Raw genomic sequence first — 18112 nt, forward strand, 5'->3', positions numbered from 1 at the left:
GCTGACCTGCTCTATGGAGATGGAGATTTCAAGTTCCAACAGGACTTGGCGCCTGCACACAGCGCAAAATCTACCCGTGCCTGGTTTACGGACCATGGTATTTCTGTTCTAAATTGGCCCGCCAACTCCCCTGACCTTAGCCCCATAGAAAATCTGTGGGGTATTGTGAAAAGGAAGATGCAGAATGCCAGACCCAAAAACGCAGAAGAGTTGAAGGCCACTATCAGAGCAACCTGGGCTCTCATAACACCTGAGCAGTGCCAGAAACTCATCGACTCCATGCCACGCCGCATTAACGCAGTAATTGAGGCAAAAGGAGCTCCAACCAAGTATTGAGTATTGTACATGCTCATATTTTTCATTTTCATACTTTTCAGTTGGCCAACATTTCTAAAAATCCCTTTTTTGTATTAGCCTTAAGTAATATTCTAATTTTGTGACACACGGAATTTTGGATTTTCATTTGTTGCCACTTCAAATCATCAAAATTAAATGAAATAAACATTTGAATGCATCAGTCTGTGTGCAATGAATAAATATAATGTACAAGTTACACCTTTTGAATGCAATTACTGAAATAAATCAAGTTTTTCAAAATATTCTAATTTACTGGCTTTTACCTGTATATGTAATGTAGATATATATATATATATATATATATATGTATATATATATATATATGTATGTATGTGTGGGAAAAAAAAATCACAAGACTACTTCATCTCTACAGGCCTGTTTCATGAGGGGTTCCCTCAATCATCAGGGTTGAATCTCCTGATGATTGAGGGAACCCCTCATGAAACAGGCCTGTAGAGATGAAGTAGTCTTGTGATTTTTTTTTTCCCACACATACATATATTGCGCTCTACTACGGTATCGAGCACTATTTTTTTGGATAACCTTATTAAGACATATATATATATATATTTTTTTTTTTCTTTTCTGTGTGAATATTCTATATACAGTATATTGTATTCAAACATTTTTATTAGCTTTTAATTTATACTTAATTTAATTATTGTTGTATTTATAGTTTGGACAGTATAGTATTTGTCAAACATGAGTGTAGAGCGTGTATTTGCATTTTTTATATTGTGAGTTAAAAAAAAAATATATACCTCTATTTTTCTCTGAATATTCTATATATATTGTGTATATTCTGAACACATTTTTATTAGCTTTTAATTTACACTTCATAAAAATAAATATGTATATATATGTACATATGTATATATATGTATGTACCGTACTGCATATGTATATATATATACTGTATATATACGTATGTATGTATATATTCATATGTATATATATATATATCCATCCATTTTCTACCGCTTATTCCCTTTTGGAGTCGCGGGGGGCGCTGGAGCCTATCTCAGCTACAATCGGGCGGAAGGCGGGGTACACCCTGGACAAGTCGCCACTTCATCGCAGGGCCAACGCAGATAGACAGACAACATTCACACTCACATCCACACACTAGGGCCAATTTAGTGTTGCCAATCAACTTATCCCCAGGTGCATGTCTTTGGAGGTGGGAGGAAGCCGGAGTACCCGGAGGGAACCCACGCAGTCACGGGGAGAACATGCAAACTCCACACAGAAAGATCCCGAGCCCGGGATTGAACCCAAGACTACTCAGGACCTTCGTATTGTGAGGCAGATGCACTAACCCCTCTTCCACCGTGAAGCCCATATATATATATATATATATATATATATATATATATATATATATCGCTTTCTGTAAATTGTTTGATTTTGAATGCAAAATAGTTGTCTTTCAATATGTAACATTTTGGTGTCAAATGGAAATAAACAAAGGTTCTTATGTGTTTCAGGCACGGGGCTGAGCCTAGGAATGGTCTTTTCTGTCATCTTCTTTAAACGTGAGTACAATTGACTGTGGATGGAAGAAGAGCAGATATATGTATAAATATGTTTATTTGTTAGCAGGAGAAGAAGAGAAGATATATGAATACAGTAAATATGATTATTTGTTAGCAGGAGAAGAAGAGAAGATATATGTGTAAATATGATTATTTGTTAGCAGGAGAAGAATAGAAGATATATGTATAAATATGATTATTTGTTAGCAGGAGAAGAAGAGCAGATATATGTATAACTATGTTGTTGTTTAGGGCGCACGTGGCCCATCATGCTGGGCTCAGGACTGGGCGTTGGCATGGCGTACGCCAACTGTCAGAAGGAGCTGAGGTCACATTACCTGCCGCACAGGAAGGTGGGTATGTCACACCACATGATGTAGTTGAGCCACTTGACCACTAGGGAGCGCAAGGAGTCTGGTCAATCACAACACAGTAGATACCCGGTGGTGGTCTGAAAGCACGTGTTGCATCATACTAACTTGAGCTGACCTGTGTTTTGTTGAACAGGAACAATAACTTCAAGACACGGACCTTCCTCTTTTTACTTTGGGAGCATCCTGGCCTGTGTGGGAGTCAACATTTGCACTCGGACGTTCTCCCAGAATGACTCTGTATGACCTGTAACTGTATGTACGTATGTATTTATGTACATACGTATATATTTATGTACGTACGTATGTATTTATGTACGTACGTATGTATTTATGTATGTAGGCCATCAGGACACTTTGTGTAATAAAATCTATATCAAAAGCTTCTCCCAGTATGGCCTGTTATTGTATGTACGTATGTATTTATGTACGTACGTAGGTATGCATTTTTATACATAGGTATGTATTTATGTATGTACGTATGTATTTATGTACGTACGTAGGTATTTATGTATGTACTTTGTGTAATAAAATTTACATCAAAATGGCCATGATGGTTCTGTTCTTGACAAGATAGCTTTATCAAATATCTTCCATACATATTATTTATTTAAAATAATTATATATATATTTAAATATACATATTTATATATTTAAATATATTGAAATATCTACATATATTCATACATATTTAACTATTTTTATAGATGTATAAATGTATGTATATTAAAATGTATATACTAAAACATTTAAATATATATTTTCTAAAAATACATGTATTTGCTTTACAATATAACTTTTTTTTTAATAAAACATTTATTGAATTATTTTACAATGTAGCTTTATTAACTTTGACTTTATTTCCAACATGCAGACAGTTACATCACCATTTCCAATTTTTTTCTTCTCAACATGTTCGAAAAGGAGTAGAAAGAAACGGAGCTTATTTAATCCTACCTCGTTTCCTCTACGTATCAGTTGCTAACACTTTTATATACTCCATTAGTAATAACATTAAAAAAAGTTAGGGCCCCGCTTAAAAAGTCTAAATTCCAAAGCAGTCTTTTATATTAATTGAGTATATACGCGGGTCACCGGGGCCCCCCTCTGGAGCCAGGCCCGGAGGTGGGACACGATGGCGAGCGCCTGGTAGCCGGGCCTGCCCCCATGAGGCCAGCCCGGGCACAGCCCGAAGAGGCAACGTGGGTCCCCCCACCAATGGGCTCACCACCCTTAGCAGGGGCCATAGAGGTCGGGTGAGGTGGGCAGCAGCCGAAGGCAGGGCACTTGGCGGTCCGATCCTCGGCTACATCAGTTAGCTCTTGGGATGTGTAACGTCACCTCGCTGGCGGGGAAGGAGCCTGAGCTAGTGCGCGAGGAGGAGAAGTTCCAGCTAGTTATAGTCTAACTCACTTCGACGCACAGCAAGGGCTCTGGAACCAGAGGCTGGATTCTTGCCAGCAGTGAGAGGCAACGGGGTGGGGTGGCAATTCTTGTTGCCCCCCGTCTCACAGCCTGCACATTGGAGATCAACCCAGTGGACGAGAGGAATATATATATATATATATATATATATATATATATATATATATACAAACCCCGTTTCCATATGAGTTGGGAAATTGTGTTAGATGTAAATATAAACGGAATACAATGATTTGCAAATCCTTTTCAACCCATATTCAATTGAATGCACTACAAAGACAACATATTTGATGTTCAAACTCATAAACGTTTTTTTTTTTTGCAAATAATAATTAACTTTAGAATTTGATGTCAGCAACACGTGACAAAGAAGTTGGGAAAGGTGGCAATAAATACTGATAAAGTTGAGGAATGCTCATCAAAGACTTATTTGGAACATCCCACAGGTGAACAGGCAAATTGGGAACAGGTGGGTGCCATGATTGGGTATAAAAGTAGATTCCATGAAATGCTCAGTCATTCACAAACAAGGATGGGGCGAGGGTCACCACTTTGTCAACAAATGCGTGAGCAAATTGTTTAACAGTTTAAGAAAAACCTTTCTCAACCAGCTATTGCAAGGAATTTAGGGATTTCACCATCTATCGTCCGTGATATCATCAAAGGGTTCAGAGAATCTGGAGAAATCACTGCACGTAAGCAGTTAGGCCCGTGACCTTCGATCCCTCAGGCTGTACTGCATCAACAAGCGACATCAGTGTGTAAAGGATATCACCAAATAGGCTCAGGAACACTTCAGAAACCCACTGTCAGTAACTACAGTTGGTCGCTACATCTATAAGTGCAAGTTCAAACTCTCCTATGCAAGGCGAAAACCGTTTATCAACAACACCCAGAAAGGCCGTCGTCTTCGCTAGGCCTAAGCTCATCTAAGATGGACTGATACAAAGTGGAAAAGTGTTCTGTGGTCTGACGAGTCCACATTTCAAATTGTTTTTGGAAACTGTGGACGTCGTGTCCTCTGGACCAAAGAGGAAAAGAACCATCCGGATTGTTATAGGCGCAAAGTTGAAAAGCCAGCATCTGTGATGGTATGGGGGTGTATTAGTGCCCAAGACATGGGTAACTTACACATCTGTGAAGGCGCCATTAATGCTGAAAGGTACATACAGGTTTTGGAGCAACATATGTTGCCATCCAAGCAATGTTACCATGGACGCCCCTGCTTATTTCAGCAAGACAATGCCAAACCACGAGTTACATCAACGTGGCTTCATAGTAAAAGAGTGCGGGTACTAGACTGGCCTGCCTGTAATCCAGACCTGTCTCCCATTGAAAATTTGTGGCGCATTATGAAGCCTAAAATACCACAATGGAGACCCCCGGACTGTTGAACAACTTAAGCTGTACATCAAGCAAGAATGGGAAAGAATTCCACCTGAGAAGCTTAAAAAATGTGTCTCCTCAATTCCCAAACATTTACGGAGTATTGTTAAAAGGAAAGGCCATGTAACACAGTGGTGAACATGCCCTTTCCGCACTGTGGCACGTGTTGCAGCCATGAAATTCTAAGTTAATTATTATTTGCAAAAAAAAAAAGTTTATGAGTTTGAACATCAAATATCTTGTCTTTGTAGTGCATTCAATTGAATATGGGTTGAAAAGGATTTGCAAATCATTGTATTCCGTTTCTATTTACATCTAACACAATTTCCCAACTCATACAAACGGGGTTTGTATATATATATATATATATATATATATATATATATATATATATATATATATATATATATATATATATATATGTGTGTGTGTGTGTATGTATGTATGTATGTACTCACGTGCCATCATGGAAAGAAAAAAAATGTAAAAAGAAAAAAAAAAATTAAATTGTTATATGTATCCAGTGATTATACTATAAAGTTATTTTCCATTTAACTTCACCAGTTTTAGATTATTTTTATTCAAAATCGCTGAATTTTCACATTTGCTGTTCAAATACTGAGAAGAGACTTGCGGTGAGTCAGCAGCCAGTTGAGCCTCACCATGGATTGCGCAACGACTCGGCTAACTGCTGGCCTGCTGTGCAGTGAGACCGTATTGCTATATGAATTATATTATACATTTCCATAGTTTAGTTAGCTGAGGTATATAATGTACAGTGTATTTTGTCAACAACTGTATGTGTGTAACGTATTTCTTGTGCTGAGCAATCATAAAACGGCTGCGAAGACGCACTGGGTGAGGCTCGCAGTAATCCCGCCTCCTGGTGGTAGAGGGCGCTAGTGATCCCAGGGATCAGTGTTGCGACTACTCGGCTGCAGAATAAGTGACAACAAGCAGCAACAGTTAGCGATCGTTTATTTTTTCCTCTCGCCTGGACTTTTAACATGGAGGATTACATATCTAAAATAAAAGTTTTCTAAACTGGACTTTCAATCGAAGCAGGAGGTAATAATTAAAGGAAGATCTCCATTCAGACAGACAGACTTTTAAAACTGAAGAAAGATAAGGAAGACTTCTATAAACAAGTTATCGATGCTTTTGTTCAGAAGGAGCAGCGCATGGACTTCATTTATAAGTAAAGGTAAGACCATAATAACGTTTTTTTTTATTAAATGTGCTTTTTTGTGTGCTACAGTTTGTATGTGTAAAGAATGCTGGTATGAGCTTTTAAACATAACCCGTCAACTGCTGCCAATCAAATAATGAATAAGATAGTCTTTACCAGGGGTCCCCAAACTACGGTCCCCCCAGCATCCAAAAACGGGAAGTCCCAAGTTAAAAATAAAAGTGTTGTTTTTTTTTGTTTTTTTTTAAATTTTATCTTTCCTTTCTAATCCATTTTATACCGCTTGTTACTCTCGGTGTCTCCTAGCCGCTCAGGCAAATCATATTGTCTAAAAATGAATTTTCCCATCGATCACGTGACAATGTTAAATGTTGATGAACATCAATGTTAATTGATGTTAAATGACAAAACGGATTAACTCGCTGGAATATAAAGACAATGTATATATGTTTATATATATATATATATCAGTGACGTGCGGTGAGGTTGATGGCTGGTGAGGCACTGACTTCATCACAGTCAGATTTACAAACATATGAACCCTAAAGAGTATCTTATTCACCATTTGATTGGCAGCAGTTAACGGGTTATGTTTAAAAGCTCATACCAGCATTCTTCCATGCTTGGCACTCAGCATCAAGGGTTGGAATTGGGGGTTAAATCACCAAAAATTATTCCCGGGCGCGGCGCCGCTGCTGCCCACTGCTCCCCACTGCTCCCCTCACCTCCCAAGGGGGTGATCAAGGGGATGGGTCAAATGCAGAGGACAAATTTCATTACACCTAGTGTGTGTGTGACAATCATTGGTACTTTAACTTAACTTTAACTTTACACAAACAAACTGTAGCACACAAAAAAGCACATTTAATAAAAAAAATTGTTATTATGGTCATACCTTTACTTATAAATGAAATCCATGCGCCGCTGTTGTGCTGGATTAATGCACCCCTGACGGGAGTGTTATATCAACTAAAGCCCTCACTTAAACTTTCCTCGTGCAAGATTGAATCTATTTAAAAAAGTGTAACCGAGGGTTTATAAATGTCGCCTATACTGTATGAAACTACAAAATAACAAACACGCAGGCTCCAGTTTACACGAGGACCACTTTATTTACATTCTTTCAAAAACCTCCGCTCTACTCCAACGTGTCATCACTTCCGCTCTTAGCGCCTTCAAAATAAGAGCTCAAGGCATATACTGTATAACAGCGCATAACAGGAACTTAACATCACAAAGAGGAAAGCCCATAAAAATAGGTTACAAAAGTTATTTAATAAGAAGCCAAAAAGTGCAAAAACAATAATGTTCGTGTTGGAGGAGTTGTGAATTAGGTACACCTGCAGTCTGCAGGTGTACCTAATGTTGTGGCCCTGCAGTCATTCACAAATCCTCCAACACGAACATTATTGTTTTTGCACTTTTTGGCTTCTTATGAAATAACTTTTTTAAATAGATTCAATCTTGCACGTGGAAAGTTTAAGTGTGGGCTTTAGTTGATATAACACTCCCGTCAGGGGTTGCATTCTACGGCGGGGGCGCAGGAGGCGGGATTACTGCGAGCCTCAGCCAGTGCGTCTTTTGCAGCTGTTTTATGATCGCTCAGCACAAGAAATACGTTACACACATACAGTTGTTGACAAAACACACTGTACATTATATACCTCAGCTAACTAAACTATGGAAATGTATAATATAATTCATATAGCAATACGGTCTCACTGCACAGCAGGCCAGCAGTTAGCCGAGTCCGCAATCCATGTTGAGGCACAACGCAGTGACGTGCCTCAACATGGATCGTCTCTTCTCAGTATTTGAACGGCAAATGTGAAAATTCAGCGATTTCAAATAAAAATAATCTAAAACTGGTGACGTTAAATGGAAAATAACTTTATAGTATAATCACTGGATACACATAACAATTTAATAAAAATGTTTTCTTTTTACATTTTTTTTCTTTCCATGATGGCAGGTGAGGCACAAAATAAACATATTTGTTATAAAAAAATATCTAGCCATATTTATTTCTGTACTTCCGTTTGTTTTTATTGCTAGGCCTGAATAATAAAATAACACATTAAAATTTTTCAATAAATATGTTGAATTAATTTTCAAATGTGTTTTAATATAATTTTTGCCATGTTAAAACTAATTGCTATGTACTAAAATGTCATTATCGTACTTTGTGGCTTCTTGACTTATTTACTTACTTTATTATTACATTAAAATACCAAATATCTATGAACATATTTTTAGTATATTACATATTTTTAATCTATATTTTAGTTGATAAAATGGTATCCATATTAAAACATGATACAAATATATACATATACATATACATACATATATACATATACGTGTATATATCTATATATATAGATATATACATATACACACACACATATATGTATATACATATGTACATATGCATATACACATTATATAAATATGTACTGTATATATACATATACACATACACATGTGTATATACATACATGTATATATATATATGTATATTTATACATACATATATAATGAGCAGTATTTCAAACAGACATTTGGCAGATATCACAGTGTGTTTATATTCATATCTTTGAACATTTGGAGCAAAAGTATGATGTTTTGTATCATTTCCGTGATGCTTTCAGAGGGAGAAAGGAAAGTGAAGAGCTCTGAAGCAGCGTGACCAAGCAGCACCTCCCACACGTGTCTGGCTATGATGGCGCATGCTCCCGCATTAACACACTCCTCCTCTCCTCTGGCGCCGACACGCGCTGGAGTGGCCGACACGGAGATTAACGGCAGCCGAGGGGGTGGGGGGGGGGGGGCTCTAAAGGAGGACCCTGACACCTGTGCCGTACCTCTGGTGGAAAAGGACAGAAGGCAGCGACTCCAAGAATAGAGAAGCAGAGCTCCAGCAGCTCAGGGCAGACCTGGAATTTCTCGCTCATCTTTTGGACTTTTTGTGGAGAATCTGGGTTTTTCCTAACTATGGACTGATCCCGTCATTCATCCAGAAACACTCGGAGTGGAGGATCAACTCTTTTCGAGCAGCACCATGTCCGATTTGGGAAGCCACAACAAGAGTTTTCCCAACACCTGGAACGTGAGCGGCAGCGGCCCCTGGTTGCTGGCCTTCCTGCTGACCGTGGTCGTCCTCATCACCGTGTGCGGCAACGTGCTGCTCATCGCCCTAGTCTTTGCCCAGCGCTCCCTACGCTGCACCTCCAACTGCTTCCTGGTGTCCCTGTTTCTGTCCGACCTCATGGTGGCGCTGGTGGTCATGCCCCCGGCCGTGCTCAACGTGCTGTGCGGGGCCTGGGTGCTCTGGCCTGCCTTCTGCCCCGTGTGGCTCTGCTTCGACGTCATGTGCTGCAGCGCCTCCATCCTCAACCTGTGCGTCATCAGCCTGGATCGCTACGTCTTTATCATCTCGCCGCTGCGCTACAAGCAGAGGATGACGCTCCCTCGGGCGCTGCTCCTTGTGGGCGCCGCCTGGGGGTTAGCCGCGCTGGCGTCCTTCCTGCCCATCGAGATGAAGTGGCACAGCTTGGGCTACCTAAGCGGCCGGCCGCCGACTCTGGGAGGCGGAAACGACAGCTCGGACTCGATGTACCCGGCGTCCTACTTCCAGGTCTCGCCGCCCGGAGGTCTTTACTTTTAGTGCCGCCTGCAGGTCACCTTGCCCTTCGCACTGGTGGCGTCCGTGCTCACCTTCTTCTTGCCCTCAAGCGCCATCTGCTTCACTTACTGTCGGATTCTTCTGGCAGCTCGGAGACAAGCTAAGAGGGTGGCGGCCTTGAGCCACCCGCCACACCCTCACCCCTCTCTTGGGGAACCATCCAGGCCTCCTTCACTTGGGGGTGCAGCTCAGCAAGATGGAGATGACTGCAGCAACCAGGAGCGCCCGGTGCCGCAGAATCTACTGGTGAGTACTCAAACTGGTCCCGGTTGTCCCGTTAGGAGCATAAGGTGTAGGGGGGGGTTGTGGGGGCTGTGGGGTCACTAGGTTGGTGGTGTCCAGGCCTATCATTTGCTCCACCTACCACCAGAACAGCCCAGAATTGAGCATTTTTTTACCCTAATACAAAAGGGAGTGACTCAAACATGTTTCAAAGGTGTAGGGGGTACCAACCTCCTGTGGGGGCTGAGGGGTCACTAGGTTGGTGGTGTACGGGCCTAGCATTTGCTCCACCTACCCTTGGAGCTGTCCAGTATTGAGCATTTTTAACTTAATGCAGAACTAAGTGACTTAAACATGGCCAAAAACGTGTAAGGAGTACCACCCACCTTAAATGGGGGGCAGTTGGGTCACTAGGTTGGTGGTGTCCGGGCCTAGCATTTGCTCTACTTACTACCAGAACAGTCCAGTATTGAGCATTTTTTACCCTAATACAAAAGGGAGTGACTCAAACGTGGTCCAATGGTGTAGGGGGTACCAACCTCCGGGGCAGTAGGGTCACAAGGTTGCTGGCCAAGCATTTGCGCCTCCTACCACCAGAACAGTCCGGCCAGTATCGAGCATTTTTAACCTAATCCAAAAGTGAGTGACTTAAACATGGCAAAAGGGCTACCAACCTACCATGGGGGCCAGTGGGGTCACTAGGTTGTTGGCGTCCGGGCGTAAATGTGCGCCTCATCTCACCAGAACAGTCCAGTGTTTAGCATGATTAACCCTAATGCAGAAGCGAGTGACTTAAACATGGTCCAGAGGTGTAAGGGGTACCAACCTCCTGTGGGGGCAGTAGGATCACAAGGTTGCTGGCCTAGCATGTGCACTTCCTACCCCCAGAACAGTCCAGTGTTTAGCATGATTGACCAGGAGTGAGTGACCTAAACAGAGCCAAAAGTTGTAAAGGGTACCAACCTTCCAGTGACGTGCGGTGAGGTTGATGGCTGGTGAGGCACTGACTTCATCACAGTCAGATTTACAAACATATGAACCCTAAAGAGTATCTTATTCACCATTTGATTGGCAGCAGTTAACGGGTTCTGTTTAAAAGCTCATACCAGCATTCTTCCCCGCTTGGCACTCAGCATCAAGGGTTGGAATTGGGGGTTAAATCACCAAAAATGACTCCCGGGCGCGGCGCCGCTGCTGCCCACTGCTCTCCTCACCTCCCAGGGGGTGATCAAGGGGATGGGTCAAATGCAGAGGACAAATTTCACCACACCTAGTGTGTGTGTGACAATCATTGGTACTTTAACTTAACTTTAACACTAGAACTCCCAGAGAGCAGCCATTTGGCTTTTCTACCTATAAAACCCACAGGTCAGCCGATCGACTGCAAGGCCCTCCTTTTGTTATGTGAACGAGGCAATCACTTAGGCAAATGTATTATCAGGATACAGTGTTAGAGAGTGGAAGTGAGTGAGACTTATGCCCCGTTAAAGAAGACCAAAATCATGCTCTTTAGCAATTGCAAAAGTAATATACCGATCAGGATTGTTATTGATGATACACCAATAGAATATGTTCAACAAAATTCTTTCTTAGGAGTGGTGATAGATGAAAATATCTCATGGAAGCCTCATATAAGGTACCTGAGGACAAAAGTTGCTAAATGTGTTGGAATGATGAGGAGATCATGTCATTTATTGAACACCAATGCTCTGCTTTTATTGTATCATTCATTTATTATGTCATATCTAAACTATTGTGTTGAAGTCTGGGGAAATTGTTATAAATCACATCTACAGCCTTTAGTCACTATGCAGAAAAAGGCCATCAGGATTGTGTCCAATGTTCACTACAGACATCATTCAAATCCACTATTCATGGAGTTAAAGCAACTTAAACTGAACGATGTGATCAACTTTAAAACTGCTCAAATTATGTTTAGGGCATCCCAAAAGAGAGTGATGCCCTCAGCACACAGCGATGGGAGAGAGGTGTATGGTCAGAGAGTGTTTGGGCCCGTGTGTGTGTGTGTTTTGTCTCGTCTTGTCTTGTCTCATAGTATTGTTAGTGTACAGGAGTTTTTCTTGTTTTTGTTTATAGAGTATTGTTCTTGTATTATATTGATTATGTTAAATGTGAAATGAGTGAAAGGGGTTGGGCTATTATAAGCATCTGCTTCATCCAACCCCTTTTCAAGCCTTGCATTAATATCTCTGCCAAAATGTACAAACCCCGTTTCCATATGAGTTGGGAAATTGTGTTAGATGTAAATATAAACGGAATACAATGATTTGCAATCCTTTTCAACCCATATTCAATTGAATGCACTACAAAGACAAGATATTTGATGTTCAAACTCATAAACTTTTTTTTTTTTTTGCAAATAATAATTAACTTAGAATTTCATGGTTGCAACACGTGCCAAAGTAGTTGGGAAAGGGCATGTTCACCACTGTGTTACATCACCTTTTCTTTTAACAACACTCAATAAACGTTTGGGAACTGAGGAAACTAATTGTTGAAGCTTTGAAAGTGGAATTCTTTCCCATTCTTGTTTTATGTAGAGCTTCAGTCGTTCAACAGTCCGGGGTCTACGCTGCCGTATTTTACGCTTCATAATGCGCCACACATTTTCCATGGGAGACAGGTCTGGACCGCAGGCGGGCCAGTCTAGTACCCGCACTCTTTTACTACGAAGCCACGCTGTTGTAACACGTGGCTTGGCATTGTCTTGCTGAAATAAGCAGGGGCTTCCATGATAACGTTGCTTGGATGACAACATATGTTGCTCCAAAACCTGTATGTACCTTTCAGCATTAATGGTGCCTTCACAGATGTGTAAGTTACCCATGCCTTGGGCACTAATGCATCCCCATACCATCACAGAAGCTGGCTTTTGAACTTTGCGCCTATAACAATCCGAATGGTTATTTTCCTCTTTGTTCTGGAGGATACCATGTCCTCTGTTTCCAAATATAATTCTAAATGTGGACTTGTCAGACCACAGAACACTTTTCCACTTTGCATCAGTCCATCTCAGATGAGCTCGGGCCCAGCGAAGCCGGCGGCGTTTCAGGGTGTTGTTGATAAATGGGTTTGGCTTTGCATAGTACAGTTTTAACTTGCACTTACAGATGTAGCGACCAACTGTAGTTACTGACAGTGGTTTTATGAAGTGTTCCTGAGCCCATGTGGTGATATCCTTTACACACTGATGTCGGTTTTTGATGCAATATCGCCTGAGGGCTCAAAGGTCCGTAATATCATCGCTTACGTGCAGTGATTTCTCCAGATTCTCTGAACCTTTTGATGATTTTACGGACCGTAGATGGTAAAATCCCTAAATTCCTTGCAATAGCTCGTTGAGAAATGTTGTTCTAAAACTGTTCGACAATTTGCTTACAAAGTGGTGACCCTCACCCATCCTTGTTTGTGAATTACTTATCATTTCATGGAAACTGCTTTTATACCCAATCATGGCACCCAACTGTTCCCAATTAGCCTGCACACCTGTGGGATGTTCCATATAAGTGTTTGATGAGCATTCCTCAACTTTATCAGTATTTATTGCCACCTTTCCCAACTTCTTTGTCACGTGTTGCTGGCATCAAATTCTAAAGTTAATGATTATTTGCAAAAAAAAAAAAAGTGTATCAGTTTGAACATCAAATATGTTGTCTTTGTAGCATATTCAACTGAATATGGGTTGAAAATGATTTGCAAATCATTGTATTGCGTTTATGTTTACATCTAACACAATTTCCCAACTCATGTGGAAACGGGGATTGTAAAAAAAAACCTGTGTTTAGTTGTACTGTGCAGGTTTGAAATAAATATTTCAATTCAATTCAATTCTTTCCAAGTCATTTTCCGAGCTGTTCTCGGTTGAAATTTGCATAGGACACGCCCAGGAACACCCTCTTAAGTAAAAAAACAACTCGTCAACTCGGTCTTCTCCAGAGGACCCCGAGCTGGAATTTCCAAGATGGCTGCGAAAGACAGACAGTCAGTTAGCAGCTCCAACCTGATTCTCCCCCTCCCCCATTTTATGTCAAGGTGTGAAGTGGCTCAGCATGTCCCCTCCTCCTGTGTGATTGTCCCATTTAGATAACAAAAGGAAGGTTCACAGGGGGCCTTCCAGCCGTTTGGATGCCCCCTGGGTTTTATAGGTAGAGCAGAAAATCCTGGGAGTTATACATTTCTAGTGTTAACTTTACACATACAAACTGTAGCACACAAAAAAGCACATTTAATAAAAAAAACGTTATTATGGTCTTACCGTTACTTATAAATGAAGTCCATGCGCTGCTCCTTTTGAACAAAAGCATCGATAACTTGTTTATAGAAGTCTTCCTTATCTTTCTTCAGTTTTAAAAGTCTCTCTGTCTCGATGGAGATCTTCCTATAATTATTACCTCCTGCTTCGATTGAAAGTCCAGTTTAGAAAACTGTTTTATTTTAGATATGATCGCTGCTAACTGTTGCTGCTTGTTGTCACTTCTTCTGCAGCCGAGTAGTCGCAGAAATGCTCCCTGGGATCACTAGCGCCCTCTACCACCATGAGGCGGGATTACTGCGAGCCTCACACAGTGCGTCTTTGCAGCAGTTTTATGATTGCTCAGGACAAGAAATACGTTACACACATACAGTTGTTGACAAAATTCACTGTACATTATATACCTCAGCTAACTAAACTATGGAAATGTGTAATATAATTCATATAGCAATACGGTCTCACTGCACAGCAGGCCAGCAGTTAGCCGAGTCATTGCGCAATCCATGGTGAGGCGTGCCTCAACTGGCTGCTGACTCACCGCAAGTCTCTTCTCAGTATTTGAACGGCAAATGTGAAAATTCAGCGATTTTGAATAAAAAATAATCTAAAACTGGTGAAGTTAAATGGAAAATAACTTTATAGTATAATCACTGAATACATATAACAATTTAATTAATTGTTTTTCTTTTTACATTTTTTTTCTTTCCATGCTGGCAGGTGAGGCCCCGTCTCACCTGCCTCCAGTGACCGCACGTCACTGATATATATATGTATATATCAGTGACGTGCGGTGAGGTTGATGGCTGGTGAGGCACTGACTTCATCACAGTCAGATTTACATACATATGAACCCTAAAGAGTATCTTATTCACCATTTGATTGGCAGCAGTTAACAGGTTATGTTTAAAAGCTCATACCAGCATTCTTCCCTGCTTGGCACTCAGCATCAAGGCTTGGAATTGGGGGTTAAATCACCAACAATTATTCCCGGGCGCGGCGCCGCTGCTGCCCACTGCTCCCTTCACATCCCAGGGGGTGAGCAAGAGGATGGGTCAAATGCAGAGGACAAATTTCACCACACCTAGTGTGTGTGTGACAAACATTGGTACTTTAACTTAACTTTAACTTTACACATACAAACTGTAGCACACAAAAAAATCACATTTGATTAAAAGAAACGTTATTATGGTCTTCCCTTTACTTATAAGTGCGGGAACAGTGGTGTTCGTGTTGGAGGAGTTGTGAATGAATGAAATATGAAATCCGTGCTGCAGTCTGCAGGTGTACCTAATGTTGTGTCCCTGCAGTCGTTCACGGCTCCTCCGGGGCGAGCAATGTTGTTTTTGCACTTTTTGGCTTCTTGTTAAGTGACTTTTTTTGGGTGGATTCGGTCTTGCACGTGGAGGGTTTGGGTGTGGGCTTTGGTTGGTGTGGCGCTCCCGTCGGGGGGTGCAGTGTGCGGCGCAGGTGCAATAACCGGCACCAGGAGGCGGGATTACGCATGCCTCACACGGTGCGTCATCGCAGCAGTTTTATGATTGCTCAGCACAAGAAATACGTTACACACATACAGTTGTTGACAAAATACACTGTACATTATATACCTCAGCTAACTAAACTATAGAAATGTATGATATAATTCATATAGCAATACGGTCTCACTGCACAGCAGGCCAGCAGTTAGCCGAGTCGCAATCCATGGTGAGGCACAATTGAGTGACGTGCCTCAACTGGCTGCTGTTCACCGCACCGTCTCTTCTCAGTATTTGAACGAAATGTGAGAATTCAGCGATTTTGAATAAAAATAATCTAAAACTGGTAAAGTTAAATGGAAAATAACTTTATAGAATAATCACTGGATACATATAACAATTTAATTAATTTGTTTTCTTTTTACATTTTTTTTCTTTCCATGATGGCAGGTGAGGCCCCGCCTCACATGCCTCTAGTGACCGCACGTCACTGATACATATATATATATATATATATATATATATATATATATATATATATATATATATATATATATATATATATATATATATATATATATATATATATATGTATGTGTGGGAAAAAAATCACAAGACTATTTCATCTCTACAGGCCTGTTTCATGAGGGGGTTCCCGCAATCATCAGGAGATTTTAATGGGAGCATTCACATATCATGGTTTATATAGGGCACAGAGTGGGTGGGTACAGGCTGGCGTAGGGGCGTGGTGATTGGCTCATGTGTTACCTAGGAGGTGTTTCCGTCTGTGGCGGCATGCTGTTACAATTTCGCTGCGCTTGTTGAGGGATGACAGGTCTGGACGGTAAATAATAAACAGTTTCTCTTTCAAAGAGAACGGCCTACGGATCACGATTGAAGCCAACAAGCAAACCGTCAACTTCCTTGACGTCACTTTCAACCTGAGAAATAACAGCTACCAACCATTCACGAAACCCAACACAACACTCCAATACGTGCACCATGACAGCAACCACCCACCCACCACCACGAAAAGAATACCTACCGGAATTAATAAAAGGCTATCGATGCTGTCATCTAGCAAAGCTGAATTTGACCAAGCAACCCCCCCGTACCAAAAAGCCCTTGATGAAAGCGGATATAATTTCACCCTCACCTATGAACCCACGCCAGGAAACCAGCCAAAAAAGAACAGAAAACGAAACGACATCATCTGGTACAACCCCCCATACAGCAAAAACGTCTCAACTAACATTGGACACAAATTCCTCAATCTGATTGACAAACATTTTCCCAAAGACAACACCCTAAGAAAAGTATTCAACAAGAACAACATTAAATTGAGCTACAGCTGTATGAACAATATACGACAAATCATCTCAAACCACAACAAAACAATTGCAAATGAGCCGTCGGCCCCCGGACAGAGCGACTCCAAAACCAACAAAGGCTGTAACTGTCGAAAGAAACCTGATTGCCCTCTCAACGGGGGGTGCTTACAAACATCAGTTGTCTACCAATCTAAGGTAATACGCAAGGACATTAACACATCCGACACATATGTAGGATTAACCGAGGGAGAATTCAAAACCAGATGGAACAATCACAAGGCTTCTTTCAGGAACCAAAACCTGCGGAATACCACAGAACTCAGCAAACACATTTGGGACCTCAAAGACAATAATGTTGAATATTCAATAACATGGCAAATTCTTGCATCCAGCACACCTTACAATAGTGGTAATAAAAGATGCAACCTATGCTTGAAAGAGAAACTGTTTATTATTTACCGTCCAGACCTGTCATCCCTCAACAAGCGCAGCGAAATTGTAACAGCATGCCGCCACAGACGGAAACACCTCCTAGGTAGTAACACATGAGCCAATCACCACGCCCCTACGCCAGCCTGTACCCACCCACTCTGTGCCCTATATAAACCATGATATGTGAATGCTCCCATTAAAATCTCCTGATGATTGAGGGAACCCCCACCCCTCATGAAACAGGCCTGTAGAGATGAAATAGTCTTGTGATTTTTTTCCCACACATACATATATTGCGCTCTACTACGGTATCGAGCACTATTTTTTGGATAACCTTATTAAGACATATATATATATATATATATATATATATATATATATATATATATATACACCCAAAGATTTGCAGCCCTAATATATATATATATATATAT

At 41.0% G+C, this 18112-nt stretch overlaps 1 protein-coding gene across 1 annotated transcript in view; it reads left to right on the forward strand.

Annotated features, from left to right (window-relative positions):
• Positions 1-2161: 2161 nt before the first annotated feature.
• The window catches only part of htr6 (5-hydroxytryptamine (serotonin) receptor 6), a 49228-nt gene continuing 33277 nt past the window's right edge, over positions 2162-18112 (forward strand). The window contains 2 exon segments of the mRNA XM_061985458.2: positions 2162-2249; positions 9284-10194. Of these exon segments, the coding sequence (XP_061841442.2) occupies positions 2162-2249; positions 9284-10194 (999 nt within the window).

Source organism: Nerophis lumbriciformis, linkage group LG23 (genome assembly GCF_033978685.3).
Source record: "Nerophis lumbriciformis linkage group LG23, RoL_Nlum_v2.1, whole genome shotgun sequence".
NCBI classification, from domain to species: Eukaryota; Metazoa; Chordata; class Actinopteri; order Syngnathiformes; family Syngnathidae; genus Nerophis; species Nerophis lumbriciformis.